This window comes from Rhinoraja longicauda, chromosome 16 (genome assembly GCF_053455715.1).
Source record: "Rhinoraja longicauda isolate Sanriku21f chromosome 16, sRhiLon1.1, whole genome shotgun sequence".
NCBI classification, from domain to species: Eukaryota; Metazoa; Chordata; class Chondrichthyes; order Rajiformes; family Arhynchobatidae; genus Rhinoraja; species Rhinoraja longicauda.
In genome coordinates, this window is record NC_135968.1 from 40,862,341 (window position 1) to 40,879,661 (window position 17,321).

The 17,321-nt window shown below is 43.7% G+C and overlaps 1 protein-coding gene across 2 annotated transcripts in view; it reads left to right on the forward strand.

Annotated features, from left to right (window-relative positions):
- Positions 1–17,321, forward strand: part of inpp5a (inositol polyphosphate-5-phosphatase A) — a 544,352-nt gene that overhangs the window by 351,181 nt on the left and 175,850 nt on the right. For both annotated transcript variants that reach the window (XM_078413693.1, XM_078413692.1), the window contains exons 5-6: positions 1,481–1,544; positions 8,629–8,732. In XM_078413693.1, the coding sequence (XP_078269819.1) occupies positions 1,481–1,544; positions 8,629–8,732 (168 nt within the window). The remainder of the gene's footprint in view (positions 1–1,480; positions 1,545–8,628; positions 8,733–17,321) is intronic.

Consider the following 17,321-nt stretch of genomic DNA (forward strand, 5'->3'; position numbering starts at 1 on the left):
GAAGGACCAGGCAGTGTCTCCCACTCTCTGAGCAGTGTCTACCACTCTCTGAGCAGTGTCTACCACTCTCTGCAATCTCCCTCATTCCTCGAAGGTATCAGAAAATGCTGGAGTAACTCAGCAGGTCAGGCAGCATATAGGAGAGAGGGAATGGGTGACGTTTCGGGTCGAGACCCTTCTTCAGTCTGAAGAAGGGTCTCGACCGGAAACGTCACCCATTCCCTCTCTCTTAGATGCTGCCTGACCTGCTGAGTTACTCCAGCATTTTCTGATACCTTCGATTTATACCAGCATCTGCAGTTATTCCTCGGTGTTCGAAATTGGTTGCGCTAAATCGGTTGTACTAAATTGTAGATAAATAAAGACTTGCAATTTAGGAAGGTGGAAACTAATTGCAAAATGAAAGAATAGCTTAGGCCAAACTAGTGTCTTGTCACTGGGTGAGCCATGAACTTAGTCCTTGACATTTGACCACATCATCTACTGAGTTGTTGATGTTGAGAATGACAACTGGAATGAGTCTTTCTGCACAGGCTCAGGCTCATCCATCATCTCACCCATCAGCACCAATGCTGAGATTATGCAATTGCTTAACCAGTGCTTAGAGTCTCTGGTGGATGGTTTCCTTCCATCACAGTGCGTGCCAGGTGATCAGAATGGGGCAAGGACAGGACCTCAGGACACAGTGGGACATGACAGATAAACAGAGTGGAGGAGATGGTGTAGGAGGGGGAGTTGGTTGTGGTGCAGAAGGTTGGGAGACGGACAAAATCAAGCTGTCAGGGCAGACAGCTTAAACATGTATAGCAGCTGCTGGATGCACACTACCCCATTCTTCAGTGTGCATTGCCCCACAAAAATTGTGCTAGCAATTTGTAAGCATTTTTGTACCTAAAAATTATGTTATATTTGCTGTAATTATATGTACACTTATATCTGTACCATGGCACTTATATCTGGTACTGCAAAATCAACTTCCTTTCCATGATTCCTTTATGGTGATCCCATGCTGTGGGCTTCATCTTGAAAAACACGTTTAAGTCATGGTGGCAGCACAGTGACGTAGCGGTAGAGTTGATGCCTTACAGCGCCAGAGACCCGGGTTCGATCCTGACTATGGGTGTTTGTCTGTACAAGTTTGTACGTTCTCCCCATGACCTGCGTGGGTTTTCTCCAAGATCTTCAGTTTCCTCCCACACTCCAAAGACGTTCAGTTTTGTAGGTTAATTGGCTTGCTATTTTTTTTTTTTTAAGTAAAAATTGTTCCTAGTGTGTGCAGGGTACTGATAATGTGCGGGGACCGGTGGTGGGTGCGGACTCGGTGGGCCGAAGGGTCAGGTACCGCGCTGTAAGTCTAAACTAAACAAAACCAAACTAAACATTGTCATTTGATGGATCTATGAAAATGTTTTCATTGTTTTATTTTGTATCTGCATTACATATATCGGAGTGAAATATGACATATACGTTTCTTTTTCAGGCTTTAGGGAATCTTTACTTTCTTCATGAGTCTTTGAAAAATACCTATCAATTTGATTTTAAAGGTAAGCTTTGAAGTACTTTGGCATACTGATAGTAACTGCATCTAGTAGTATAATCATCATTAGTATTAATAATTGGTTGATCTTAGTATTGCAGTTGATACTGGATTGAAGTGGATTGGCCGAAAGCTTCTTTTTACTGCTGGCATTTTTGGCACATTGCTTAACATAACAGACTAATTTCTGCCAAATTAACAAATTACATTCCTCAAATATCTCAAGGAGGCTCCTTCCTCACAACTTTGATAACAAAGTTATCTGTACATTGAATTATTATTTTTAAACGAATGAAGTAAATTGGCACACTTTGTGCATGAAAAGTCATCTGTGCCCGTAACAATGAACAAAAGGATTAAAAGTACTTTTCCCGGTGTTTAGACAATTTTGAAGGGGATATGTATTTGTGAAATAAGGGAGTTGCATCAATTTACAAAGCTTCAATAGTAAAGAGAATTTGTGATCAAACCGCATTAGATTGCTTGTTAATTTTGCCTCCTTTTGAAATGCAGCTTTCAACTTCATCAAACTGTAACGTTTGTAGCCCTGTCTGGAAAATGTATTTGTAAAATATCTTTGTCAATGAAATGCCGCAGCGAGATAGACAATAGACAATAGGTGCAGGAGGAGGCCATTCGGACCTTCGAGCCAGCACAGCCATTCAATGTGATCATGGCTGATCGTCCACAATCAGTACCCCGTTCCTGCCCTCTCCCCATACCCCCTGACTCTGCTATCATTAAGAGCTCTATCTAACTCTCTCTTGAATGTATCCAGAGAATTGGCCTCCACTGCCTTCTGAAGCAGAGAATTCCACAGTTTCACAACTCTCTGAGTGAAAATGTTTTTCCTCATCTCCGTTCTAAATGGCCTACCTCTTATTCTTAAACTGTGGCCCCTGGTTCTGGACTCCCCCAACATTGGGAACATGTTTCCTGCCTGTAACGTGTCCAACCCCTTAATAATCTTATATGTTTCAATAAGATCCCCTCTCATCCGTCTAAATTCCAGAGTATACAAGCCCAGTCGCTCCAGTCTTTCAACATACGACAGTCCCACCATTCCGGGAATTAACCTAGTAAACCTATGCTGCACGCCCTCAATAGCAAGAATGTCCTTCCTCAAATTTGGAGACCAAAACTGCACACTGTACTCCAGGTGCGGTCTCACTAGGGCCCTGTACAACTGCAGAAGGCCCTCTTTCCTCCTATAATCAACTCCTCTCATCATGAAGGCCAACATTCCATTGGCTTTCTTCACTGCCTGCTGTACATGCATGCTTAATTTCAGTAACTCATGAATAAGGACACCCAGATCTATTTGTACTTCCCATTTTCCTAACTTGACATCATTCAGATAATAATCTGCCTTCCTGTTCTTACCACCAAAGTGGATAATCTCACACTTATCCACATTAAACTTAATCTGCCATGCATCCGCCCACTCACACAACCTGTCCAAGTCACCCTGCATCCTCATAGCATCCTCCTCACAGATCACACTGCCACCCAGCTTTGTGTCATCTGCAAATTTGCTAATGTCACTTTTAATCCCTTCATTTATGTCATTAATGTATATTGTAAATAGCTGCAGTCCCAGCACCGATCTTCAATTCAAGTGTATTAATTTTTTTTAGTTTAGTTTTAGTTTAGAGATACAATGCGGAAACAGGCCCTTTCGGCCCACCGGGTCCACGCCAACCAGCGGATCCCCACATATTGACACTATCCTATACCCACTAGGGATAATTTTACATTTACCAAGCCAATTAACCTACAAACCTGTACGCCTTTGGAAATAAATTAACTATTTAAAAATGCTGCCATATTTAGTTAAAAGCGATTATTTAGTTTTAATGGTTCATCAATTTAGAAATAATCTACCAACAGTTGATTCACACGGACAGAATCCAATCCTCCTTCACTCCCAGAGGGTAGAACTCTTGAGCGTATGGCTGTGATTTAAAAAGATTAAAGTTTTTAGTTCATTATTTTGGTGTGGATTAGAATCAATGCAGTACATTAGCTCACCCTATTTACGGCGTTCTATGTAAGATTGCATTTTGTTTGATATTGAATTTATCCTATCGCACCACTTCTTAATCTTCAATCTCTCCAAATAAATTAGCTCTTAACATTTTCAACTCTGGTGGAAGAAGTCTTGGTGTTTAAAGTCTCCCTTCTTAACTGTGACCTTTAAATTACGGCAACATCGTAATGAACCCTTGGGGTGCCGCAAGGTACCAAAGAAATGCACATCTCTGTTTTCCGGGAACAAACGCAAGAATTTGCTTTTGCATCGCATTGGCAAGTCCTCCAACCCTGATGTTACTGTGCATCGGCAATCTAACCTCTGTTTGCAGCATAGGGATGCTATCGAGTCTTGTGTATATTTCAGCACGAGAAGAAGGGTCTCAACCCGAAACGTCACCTATTCCTTCTCTCCAGAGATGCTGCCTGACCCGCTGAGTTACTCCAGCATTTTGTGTCTACGGTTTAAACCAGCATCTGTAGTTCCTTCCGACACATTTAAGTCCAATTTTGATTTCCTAAACTTGTGGGTCTTAAACATTTTGAATAGGTAAACCACAGTCTATGCATGCAACAGACAATAGACAATAGGTGCAGGAGGAGGCCATTCGGCCCTTCTAGCCAGCACCGCCATTCAATGTGATCATGGCTGATCATTCTCAATCAGTACCCCGTTCCTGCCTTCTCCCCATACCCCCTGACTCCGCTATCCTTAAGAGCTCTATCTAGCTCTCTCTTGAATGCATTCAGAGAATTGGCCTCCACTGCCTTCTGAGGCAGAGAATTCCACAGATTCACAACTCTCTGACTGAAAAAGTTTTTCCTCATCTCTGTTCTAAATGGCCTACCCCTTATTTCTAAACTGTGGCCCCTTGTTCTGGACTCCCCCAACATTGGGAACATGTTTCCTGCCTCTAACGTGTCCAACCCCTTAATAATCTTGTATGTTTCGATAAGATCCCCTCTCATCCTTCTAAATTCCAGTGTATACAAGCCTAGTCGCTCCAGTCTTTCAACATATGACAGTCCCGCCATTCCGGGAATTAACCTAGTAAACCTACGCTGCACGCATGTGACTATTTAATTTTTGGGCACAAGAGGATATCACTGTTGTCACAGCCCTTGTACCTCGCCCACACGCTTGTTCTCTTTCAACTATTTATTCACTTCCCTTGACAGAAAATGTAGGAGGAAACACAGTATCTGTGCTTGAACTAATAACATTCGCATGATGGCAGTCTGAATATTTCCTACAATAGGACCCATCGAAACCACAATGAACCAGAGAAAATAAATCAGGATATAAGAAAAGTAGACACAAAATGCTGGAGTAACTTAGGCAGCATCTCTGGATAGAAGGAATGGGTGACGTTTCGGGTCGAGACCCTTCTTCAGACTGAGAGTAAGGGGAGAGCAAGAACAGAGATAAGGAAGGGTAAAGTGTGTGAAAATGAGACATCAAAAGAGATGCAGATTAAGGAAAATGTAGAATAGATTTAAATGTAGAATAGATCATTGCCTTAGAGGGAGTACAGAGAAGGTTCACCAGATTGATCCCTGGGATGGCAGGACTTTCATATGAAGAAAGACTGGATAGACTAGGCTTGTACTCGTTGGAATTTAGAAGACTGAGGGGGGATCTTATAGAAACATATAAAATTCTTAAGGGGTTGGAGAGGCTAGATGCGGGAAGATTGTTCCCGATGTTGGGGAGGTCGAGAACCAGGGGTCACAGCTTAAGGATAAGGGGGAAGTCTTTTAGGACCGAGATGAGAAAACATTTCTTCACACAGAGAGTGGTGAGTCTGTGGAATTCTCTGCCACAGAAGGTAGTTGAGGCCAGTTCATTGGCTATATTTAAGAGGGAGTTAGATGTGGCCCTTGTGGCTAAAGGGATCAGGGGGTATGGAGAGAAGGCAAGTACAGGTCACTGAGCTCGATGATCAGCCATGATCATATTGAATGGCGGTGCAGGCTCGAAGGGCCGAATGGCCTACTCCTGCACCTATTTTCTATGTTTCTATGTTTCTATTGTTAGCTAGGAGAAGGAGACAACAAAGCAAACAGAGTTAAAATGTAATCTGGGACAGTCAGGCTGATCGAGAGCTGGGAAGGGGGAGGGATGGAGAGAGAGGGAAAGCAAGGGCTACTTGAAGTTAGAGAAGTCAATGTTCATACCGCTGGGGTGTAAGCTGCCCAAGCGGAATATGAGGTGCTGTTCCCCCAATTTGTGCCGGGCCTCACTCTGACAATGGAGGAAGCCCAGGACAGAAAGGCCGGTGTGGGAATGGTTGGGGGAGTTAAAGTGTTGAGCAACCGGCAGATCGGGTGGGTTTAGGCGGACTGAGCAGATGTGTTCAGCGAAACGATCGCCGGGCCTACATCTGCCTCTGCAGTGTCTTCCTACACAGAAAAGAAATATATATTTATTGGGCAATCACATCAAATTATCCTTCATGAGTAAAATATCATAAAGCCTTTTGAGGAAGTAAAAATCTAAGAGGTGTTGTCACCCCATCCCCAAGTCAGTAATCGACCTTTAGCAGAAACCTTATAACACTGATGATATTCTGCAGTTGTACAGGGCCCTAGTGAGACTGCACCTGGAGTACTGTGTGCAGTTTTGGTCTCCAAATTTGAGGAAGGATATTCGTACTATTGAGGGCGTGCAGCGTAGGTTTACTAGGTTAATTCCCGGAATGGCGGGACTGTCATATGTTGAAAGACTGGAGCGACTAGGCTTGTATACACTGGAATTTAGAAGGATGAGAGGGGATCTTATCGAAACGTATAAGATTATTAAGGGGTTGGACACGTTAGAGGCAGGAAACATGTTCTCAATGGTGGGGGAGTCCAGAACCAGAGGCCACAGTTTAAGAATAAGGTGTAGGCCATTTAGAACGGAGATGAGGAAAAACGTTTTCAGTCAGAGAGTTGTGAATCTCTGGAATTCTCGGCCTCAGAAGGCAGTGGGGGCCAATTCTCTGAATGCATTCAAGAGACAGCTAGATAGAGCTCTTAAGGATAGCGGAGTCAGGGGGTATGAGAAGAAGGCAGGAACGGGGTACTGATTGAGAATGATCAGCCATGATCACATTGAATGGCAGTGCTGGCTCAAAGGGCCGAATGGCCTACTCCTGCACCTATTATCTATTGTCTATTGTCTATTGATATTCAATGTTATATTATGGGAATTGGAATTTTTATCGGTATATAGAAATGAATCGTGTAACAAATATTTTTTCTGCACTTTTAAAACACTGTAAAATAATGTAACTTACAGTATAAAATTGCTCACTAAATAGAATTTGGATGTAGTAAATCCATAATGTTTCATGTGGCTTGATTGCATGCTGCTATGTTGCTGAATGCCCATAATTATAAAGCACATGATGGGCCACATAACCAAAATCCAATTGGTGATGAAATGAAATTCATTCATTTATCTGCACATGCGGAGTATTATTGTCAATAGCTTGTCAGCCAGCAAAATGGAGGCAATGCATGGTTAACAGCAAAAGGACTACCGTAGGACAGAAGATAGTTAGAGGTACAGAGTGGCCCACCGAGTCCGCACCGTCCAGCGATCCCCGCACATTAACACTGCCCTAAACACACTAGGAACAATTTGCACTTATACCAAGCCAATTAACCTACAAACCTGTACGTCTTTGGAAGGTATCAGGAGCAAGCAATGTTTGTTCAGTTGCGAGCTTTAGGAAGGTTTGCAGAGTGAGCCTTACTGTGCTCCAGGCTTTCAGTGTGTGTCTATACATGTCTCCGCTGGACTTTACAAACGTGAGAAGTGATGTGTGGAATGGTCTTGACAAAGTGGATATTACCTTGTGGGAAAATCCCAAACATGGGGTCATTTAAGGAAGAAATAAAGTAATATTTTCCTCTCAGAGAGTCATAGGTCCGTGGGACTCAGTTCCTCAAAAGGCAGTGGAAGTAGCATCTTTGAATATTTTTAAGACAGAGGTTGATAAATTATGGCTCAGCGAATGGGCGTAAGGTTAGTGGGAGGTCGGCAGAAATGGAGAATTGAGTTTAGAATCAGTTGCTGCACAGTTTTGAGCTGCTGATGGCCCCCTCCTCCCCTAATTTGTATTTTTGTCTCTCCATGAATACCAAATAGTTAACAGCCACCCACAAAAATCAGTGCTGCCAACACCCTACACCCAGGAAGGTTCTAAGATGTGCACCGAAGATAGACACCAAACGCTGGAGTAACTCAGAGGGACAGGCAGCATCTCTGGAGAGAAGGAATGGGTGACGTTCTCGTTTCCCTCTCCCCCGACTCAGTCTGAAGAAGTTGTCTACACTCGAAATGTCACCCATTCCTTCTCTCCAGAGATACTACCTTTCCCGCTGAGTTACTCCAGCATTTTGTATCTATCTTTAGTGTAAACCAACATCTGCAGTTCCTTCCGACACAGTTTCTCAGTTGTGTTGATTCTGAGACTACCCTCTTTTATAGGCTCTGCTGGACTATTTCTGGTGGATATTTTTAGACAGTAATCGCAATGATACCAAGGTAACTACACTTCCATAAAAGGTGCAAAGACGGCAGACAATGAAAAAATGGTTTGAAATCAATGTAATCTCTCTCTTGAAAATTATTTTGGAATTCCCTCTCTACCGCTGCAATAAGGCAGAACGTCCATCTGCACAGGTCAAGAAACTATCCATTAAATTTGGCCAAGATTAGGGCAGAGGAGTGAGAATGGTTGAAAGTTAGCAAGAGAGACATTAGCTCAAACTATCTCTGCAGTTGTAGCTGTGTTGAGGCCAATATTACCTTTTAAAATCCGAGAAAGATGATATCAAAAGTACTTGTCTGACATTTATTAAATACCACATTTAATGATGGGTAAAGTTGGTTCGAACTAAATATGGAGTGGGTTAACCTCAAACGTTTTCATATCAAATGAAAGCCTGTAGCTGCAACGTGTCCCGGCATCTGGAAGAGTCTGCAAATGTTCTATTGAAGATGTTCAGTCACATTGCTGATTGTTGTTGGTTTTAATTTATCTTCTGTGTGCTTTCTTTCTCTAAAGCTAAAAAGTACAAAAAAGTAACGGGTAAAGAAATCTACTCAGAAACATTAGAAAGCACACCAATGCTGGAAAAGGAAAAGTTTCCACAACATTACTTCCCTGAGGTAAGTAGTGCATTGTCTCCTCCCACACTAAACATGCAAGGTCAACTCGTAAAGTTGTAAAGTTTTATTGCTGTTCTTGTTCCTCCGAGAGATTGTATTCCGCGGAAAAAAAAGACTCTAAGTAGGTTATCTGCTGTGGGATATATGCAAGTGAATTGCGGAGCAAGGGGTGAGGAGAGAGTTTCACTGACATTCTTCCCATTGTTGCTTTGTGGATTGTTTTAATTATATGACCGTGTTGTGATAGTTTCTACACTTCAGTGGAGTCATAGAAGTATTCTTTCAGAAACTGGGGATGCTCCGGACTGGCGTGACCTGATGTCATGTGGCATAATCAACATTACTTCTGGGTCATCATATAAGTTACAAAAACATAACTCGAGAAAGCCCATGTGTGATGGTGTATGTGTGTGTGTGCAGCTTACATAAAACCAGTATTTACTGTCTTTTTCTGTGTGTGCGTCTTTGCAACTGCTCTCCCGGTTTGAAATCTGGTGTGGACATCCCTCACTGATTTTAGCTCCTTCTCTCCTCCCTGTAAATTAAGTTTTTGCAAAGCTTCCCTGCTTTGCTTTCAAACATTGACCCAAATTTGTTGCATCGTTTGAGATAATACCACTGAAAGACTGTTCTATTGCGCGGATAATTTAATATTGTTTTCAGCTATGTAAATAAAATCAGAGTGCCCATATCTGGTAAACATATCATATCGAAAACATCGCTTTTAATCTTAATAATAACCTATTCCATTGAACAACTGACAGATATGCAAATGATCCACTCAATTGGTTTAAGACTGATTTCTTTCTCTTTATTACTGCCGCTTAAAGATGATCTAAAAGTAATTACATTGATTGAGGTATAATGCAATCCAAAATAATTACAATTCACTGCATATAAAACTAACAAAACTTTTCATGGTGATTTATTACACCTCTTGGCTGTATATGAATCTCAAATGATGCCTTTGGGACCAGCACTTGAAATAATGTTAGGCTATTTAAAAAGAACAGATTTGTGTAGTCTATCAGACCTGAATAATTTTTAACAGTAGTGAGAAATTGGTTGTTATCATACATCACAGATACTGCTCAAAGCTCTTATGAAAGATGAATTAATTTCACTAATGTTTCAATATGAACCTTTCATGAACAAAGCTGTACAGGGATAACCTTGTAGGGGTCCCTAGTTTTTCAATAGTGATTTATGTCATCTTTTAATAAAGGAAACAGCCTGTATATAATCCATCTGTCGTGCAAAGAAGGGACACTGGGTTGGACTACATGGTTTTTTTTTTAAACTTCCATTTTTATTGAATGCTGCAGCCTGATGAAAGGTTTCAAGGAGACTAATATAAGCCCCGGTGCACATTCGGTGTTGCTAAATTGATTAGTAATCCCAGCCCTAAATTATACCGAACCCCCTCCCCAACCCCATCAGTAATTGTCGTCATAAAGATGGATGACTACGAAGAAAGCTGCTGAAGGAATGGAGAAAACATATATCTGGACATTGTCCTGTATAAGATTTCATGAGGCACTGTTAGGACACTTTGCATCTCACATTTGACCGGTTCAGTCAGAGGCACAAAGTTTAGATTTGGAAGGATTTCATTTTCTTTCTCTTTTAAAATACCCCACAAATTCTACCATACCTTGGCCAAAGCTCCCAGAAAAGCTTTGTTCTTGAGCCCCAGCGGCTCTGTTCCATAAAGAAGCACAAACGAGAGATCATCTCTCTTTTTTTCTTCGTGTTCTCTCATTTATGGGCAGTATTTACATTTTGCACAGCATAATGGACATTTTACTTGGCCTCATCACTGCCAGAAATCTGACATGGGAGCTGGTGCTGAGGAAACATGAACTTCCCAATCCTTGGTCTGAGCATTGCTGAATGATTGAGAAGAGTGGACTTCCAGTCCAGCTATTTTAATAACAACTGAATAACCTGTCAGCTCCTCTGGGGAATAGGATGGCCTCAATATGCTGGCTTCAATGGGAACTGAGATTGTCCAATCATTCCCACTCAATTAAGCCCCAGGTTGCACCGAGCTGCTAGTAGAGTGGGGCTTGTTGAGTCTCAGATGTTAGGGTATCTGCCACTTTGCTCCGTGACTGATGAGTCCATCGTAGCAGAGTCCAGCAGTGGGTTTCCGTCCAGTAGCTCTGCCCAGTGGCTCTGACATCCAAAGTGCTTCGAGAGATTGTTGATGGTGCACATTAATTGCAGCCTTCCAGCCAGCCTTGATCCACTGCAGTTTACCCACAAGTCAATAGCAGAAAGCGCAGCCTCGGCGATCGTTTCGCTGAACACCTCCGCTCAGTCTGTCTCAACCAACCTGATCTCCCGGAAGCTCAGCACTTCAACTCCCCCTCCCATTCCCAATCTGACCTTTCTGTCCTGGGCCTCCTCCATTGTCAGAGTGAGGCCCAGCGCAAATTGGAGGAAAAGCACCTCATATTTCGCTTGGGCAGTTTACACCCCAGCGGTTTGAACATTGACTTCTCCCACTCCAGGTAGTCCCTGCTTCCCCTCTCTATCCCCTCCCCCTTCCCAATTCTCCCACTGGTCTTCCTGTCTCCTACTACATCCTATCTTTGCCCCCGCCCCCTCCCCTGACATCAGTCTGAAGAAGGGCCTCGACCCGAAACGTCACACATTCCTTCTCTCCCGAGATGCTGCCTGACCCGCTGAGTTACTCCAGCGTTTTGTGTCTAACAGCAGATGCTGATGGCGCACATTAACTCCAACCTTCCAGCCAGCCTTGATCCACAGCAGTTTTCCCACCACTGCAACACGTCAACAGCAGATGTCAATTCCGTGGTCCTGAACTCATCTCTGGAACACCCAGGACGCAAGGACTCCTACGTTAAACTTCTACTTATCGAATATACCTCTGCCCTCAATACTAATAATCCCATCCAAATTCTTCTCCAAAATTCATGACCCCCTCTGCCACTGGATCCTCGACTTTCTGTCCTGCAGACCTCAATCAGTGAGGATAGGTCACACCTCCTCCTCCACAATCAGTCTCTACTCTGGTGTCCACAATGGATATGTTCCCAGTCCCCTCCTTAACCTAAGAAGGGTCTCGACCCGAAACGTCCCCTATTCCCTTTTCCCAGAGATGCCGTCTGACCCACTGAGTTACTCCAGTATCTTGTGTCTATCCCTGTATGGCCAAATTTGGACTCTAATTCCATCTATAAGTTTGCAGATGACACCACTGTGGCCCCTGGGCCACATCGGAAGCAAGGATGAAATGGATTATAGGAAGGAGATAGAGAACTTAGTGATTCTTCGTCAGGACAATAACCTTTCCCTCAATGTCAGCAAGATGATGGACCTAGTTATCAAATTCAGGAAGCATGGTGGAGTACAAGCCCCAATCAGCATTAATGGTTCGGATGTGGAAACAGTTGAGAGCTTCAAGTTTCTTGATGATAATATTACCAATGATCTGTGGTGGACCAGCCACATTGATGTGCCAGCCAACAAGGCACTCCACGCCCCTTATTTACTGAGGAGACTGAGCAAATCCAGCACATCTCCAGTGACTCTGCCACCATGGAAAGCGTTCTGTATAGGCAAGAAACCGCAGATGCTGGCTTAAACCGAAGATAGACTCAAAAAGCTGGTCAGATAGCATCTCTGGAGAAAAGGAAAAGGTGACGTTTCAGGTCGAGACCCTTCTTCAGACCACGCTGTTGGGTTGCATCACAGCTTGGTTTGGGAACAACAGCAGAGAGCTATAGATGTAGCCCAGTCCATCACACCGACCACACTTCTCACCGTTGACTCCTGCGCTTCACGCTGCCACAGAAAAGCAGCCAACATAATCAAAGACATATCCCACCCCGGTCATTCCTTCTTCTCCCTGCTCCTGTCTGGCAGAAGGTACAAAAGCTTGTAAGCGGACACCAGCAGACTCTTCCCCTCCAGCTTCTTCCCCTCCATTATCAGGCTTCTGAACGGTTCTTCCATAAACTAGGGTACTGCTCGATTCACCGTTACCCCATGGAGGACATTGGACTTTGCCTGAGAAACTAATGCGCTACATTGCGTTATAACCTCCTAACCTGAGGAAAGACATTCTAGCCTTAGAGGGAGTACAGAGAAGGTTCACCAGATTGATCCCTGAGATGGCAGGACTTTCATATGAAGAAAGACTGGATAGACTAGGCTTATACTCGCTGGAATTTAGAAGACTGAGGGGGGATCTTATAGAAACATGTAAAATTCTTAAGGGGTTGGAGAGGCTAGATGCGGGAAGATTGTTCCCGATGTTGGGGAAGTCCAGAACCAGGGGTCACAGTTTAAGGATAAGGGGGAAGTCTTTTAGGACCAAGATGAGAAAACATTTCTTCACACAGAGTGGTGAATCTGTGGAATTCTCTGCCACAGAAGGTAGTTGAGGCCAGTTCATTGGCTTTATTTAAGAGGGAGTTAGATGTGGCCCTTGTGGCTAAAGGGATCAGGGGGTATGGAGAGAAGGCAGGTACAGGTTACTGAGCTGGATGATCAGCCATGATCATATTGAATGGCGGTGCAGGCTCGAAGGGCCGAATGGCCTACTCCTACACCTATTTTCTATGTTTCTATGTTTCTATAATGTTGAGAGCTACATTCTGCACTCTAACTTCCCCTTTGCTCGATCTATTTTACTTGAGTCTGAACTGATTGTATCTATGTGTGGTATATCTGATCTGTTTGGATGGCATACAAAACAAAGGTTTCACACTTCATTGGCACTGTGACAATAATAAACCGAATCCTTAAACAGTTGAGCTGACAAACCTGCCTATCCAATCCAATGTCATTGAGACTGAATGTAAGATCAGAGATCCTACTCAATTGAGTGCAGTTTCTGGAGATTTGCAGAACAGCCAGATTTCTTGAAACTTAATATGTTTATTTATTTATTCTCTTTCTGTTTAATGTAGTTTTAACTTGTTTTTTAAAATTTATTTTTGTAGTTTTTTTCTGTCACAATTTTAACTTGGAATTTCAGTCAGATACATAGATATTTAGATACAATGGGCAATAGGTGCAGGAGGAGGCCATTTGGCCCTTCGGGCCAGCACCGCCATTCAATGAGATCATGGCTGATCATCCACAATCAGTACCCAGTTCCTGCCTTCTCCCCATATCCCTTGATTGCGCTAACCCAAAGAGCTCTATCTAACTCTCTTTTGAATGTATCCAGTGAATCGGCCTCCACTGCCTTCTGAGGCAGAGAATTCCACAAATTCACAACTCTCTGTTTGAACAAGTTTTTCCTTATCTCAGTTCCAAATGGCCTACCCCTTATTCTTAAACTGTGGCCCCTGTTTCTGGACTCCCCCAACATCGGGAACATGCTTCCTGCATCTAGCGTGTCAAATCCCTTAATAACTTTATATGTTTCTAGAAGATCCCCTCTCATCCTTTCTAAATTCCAATGTTCTGCTGCTTTTTATTGGTATGACTGTGTGGCAAATGAAATTCCTCGTATGTTGCAAAACATACTTGGCTAATAAAGTATGATTATGATGACGATGACTATGATTATAATGATACATGCCCAGTCGTTCCATTCTTTCATCATATGACAGTCCCGCCATCCCGGAGATTAACCTCGTGAACCTACGTTGCACTGCCTCAATAGCAAGAATGTCCTTCCTCAAGTCTCCAATCTGAAGCCTCCTGACCAAAGATAGGCACAAAGTGCTGGAGTAACTCAGCGGGACAGGCAGCATCTCTGATCCTTCCGATCCTTCTCCCCAGGGATGCTGCCTGTCCCACTGAGTTACTCCAGCATTTTGTGCCAATAGACAATAGACAATAGACGCAGGAGTAGGCCATTCGGCCCTTCGAGCCAGCACCACCATTCACTGAGATCATGGCTGATTATTCACAATCAGTATCCCGTTCCTGCCCTCTCCCCATACCCCCTGACTCCACTATCTTTAAGAGCTCTATCTAGCTCTCTCTTGAAATCTTCAGTGTAAACCAGCATCTGCAGTTCCTTCCTTCCTACACACCTCCTAGCCACAGCTCACAACCTGCCCCTTAGAGACAGAGGGGTCAGCTTCATCGATTCTCTGTGTCTGGTGAATGAGTGATGATGAGAATGGGTGACTGGCAGGATCTAGTTCAATTCATCTTGTGCTCCCTTGTTGCTGATTCCAGCCAGAGGATGTCTTTACCCTCCCTGTTGACTGATGACATTTATGGACCCTCGGGTGTAAATGAGAAAATAATAACCTGCACCCCCTCAGTTCCCTCAGTTTCCACCATACTTATGCTTGCTTCACCTTTACAATTCCCAACCACTGTGGTTCAGCACCACCTTGGAAGGGACAGTACATTTAAAACAACAAGCTGCTTCAGGTTTTGTCATGAATTGTTTCCTGCTGTCACTACTTGCGTTATCGCCCGTCATTACGAGGAGGAGCAGTGGCGTGTCTCTTCATTGCCAGAGCAACCATATTCCATATTGGGAATTTAATTCCTTTCTGCTAAGAAGAAGAAATAGTTCAGAGACAGTTGCTGTCTTACAGCACTTACAGCGCCAGAGACCCGGGTTCAATCCCGACTACGGGTGCTGTCTGCACTGAGTTTTGTACCTTCTCCCCGTGACCGCGTGGGTTTTCTTCGAGATCTTCAGTTTCCTCCCACACTCCAAAGATGTACATGTTTGGAGGTTAATTGGCATGGTATAAATGTAGATTGTCACTAGTCTGTGTAGGATCGTGTTAATGTGCGGGGATCGCTGGTCGGTTCGGACTCGGTGGGCCGAGGGGCCTGTTTCCACACAGTATCTATAAACTAAACTGATCCAAAGTCACCTGCGAATGTTCTCCAAACAGCATATTGGCTCCATCTATGTATTCACCATTTGGTGTTTCCATCTCTTCAGTTTGTAGTAGTTATCATTTGCTCCCTGTTTTGCTACATTACCTGAACTAAAGAGGGGAATTTCCACATCTATATCAAAGAATCACAATGGACATTGTGGACTTTGGATGAGAATTTACTGGCCTACTGGTTGATGCAATGCTGATTGAAACTAGAGGTCCCGGAGAAAACCCATGTGACAGGGAGAACATACACACACCATAGAAACAGCAGCCATCATATCGAACCCGGGTCTCTGATGTTGTAAGACAGCAATACTACTCCAGCGCCACTGTGCCACCTCAATAATAATTGTAACTAGACCAAGTGGACCTGTTGGGCCCAAACCTCTCCTGCATTGGTACAGCACCCTCCCCTCTCCCCTCCTCCCTCCACCCTCCCCCTGCCCCCTCCCTCCACCCCCAGCCCTCCCTCCACCCCCCTCCCTCCACCCCCTCCTCTCCCCCTCCATCCCCCCTCCCTCACCTCCCTCCCTCCCCTTCCACCCCCTCCCCTCCCAACACTCCCCATCCCCCCTTTCCCTCCCCTCCCCCCTTCCCGTCCACCCCCACTCCATCCCCCTCAACCCCCCCCTATCCTCTCTCCTCCCCCTCCCTCCTCCCTCCACCCCTCCCTCCCTCCCACCCTCCCCCCCCCCCCCTCCCTCCCTAGGAGATAGATTTAAACTTTAAAATGTGAATAACTTTCAAAATATTACACCAATTTCAATTAAACTTCTTCCATTAGCACCAAAGGGACGATGGTGAGTAAGGTGGGCCTAAAATTGTCGCGCTATCGTGTACCGTTTTGGCTGTAGTTCAGGAACAAACAAACAAACAAACAAACGAGAGTTTTAGTATATAGATAATTGAAAATCGAGCCACACCGAAACTAATAAAACCAACAAAGCGGAAAAAACATGCGTTCCAAAAATATTTGCTGAGAGTGCATCCTTTAACGACCGCATTGGGGAGTTCAAGGGATACTTATTTGCTGAACTATGGAAGACAACAAGAAATTTGTAGTTGAAGAGATTAGTTTTGAAGCATTTAAAGAGAGGATGTTCAGGTGCAGAAGAAAAAGGAATGGAAGGATATCTTGAAATAGTGAGATGTAGTTAGGTAGGAGGAGGTTGAATGTTGGCATGGACTTCCTTGACCAAGTGTCCGATTTCTGCGCTTTAAACTGTAGATCAAGGATGAGACACCATCTTTGCTCAGAGCAGCAATACTGGACATGCAACCTACACCATTAAAAATGCTTCTTTATCTACTGAATGCTTCTTTATTTACTTCTATAGAAACATAGAAGTATGGAAAAATAGGTGCAGTAGTAGGCCGTTCGGCCCTTCAAGCCAGCACCGCCATTAAATAAGATCATGGCTGATCATCTAAAATCAGTACCCCATTCCTGATTTTTTTCCCCATATCCCTTGATTCTTTTAGCTCTAAGAGCTAAATCTAACTTCCTCTTGAAAACATCCAGTGAATTGGCCTCCACTGCCTTCTGTGGCAGAGAATTCCACAGATTCAAAGCTCTCTGGGTCCCCTAGTTTTTCTGGGAGATTGTTTGTGTCTTCCTTAGTGAAGACAGAACCAAAGTACTCATTTAACTGTTCTGCGATTTCCTTTTTTCCCCATTATAAATTCACCTGTCTCTGACTGTAAGGGACCTACATTTGTCTTCACTAATCTTTTCCGTTTTGCATAT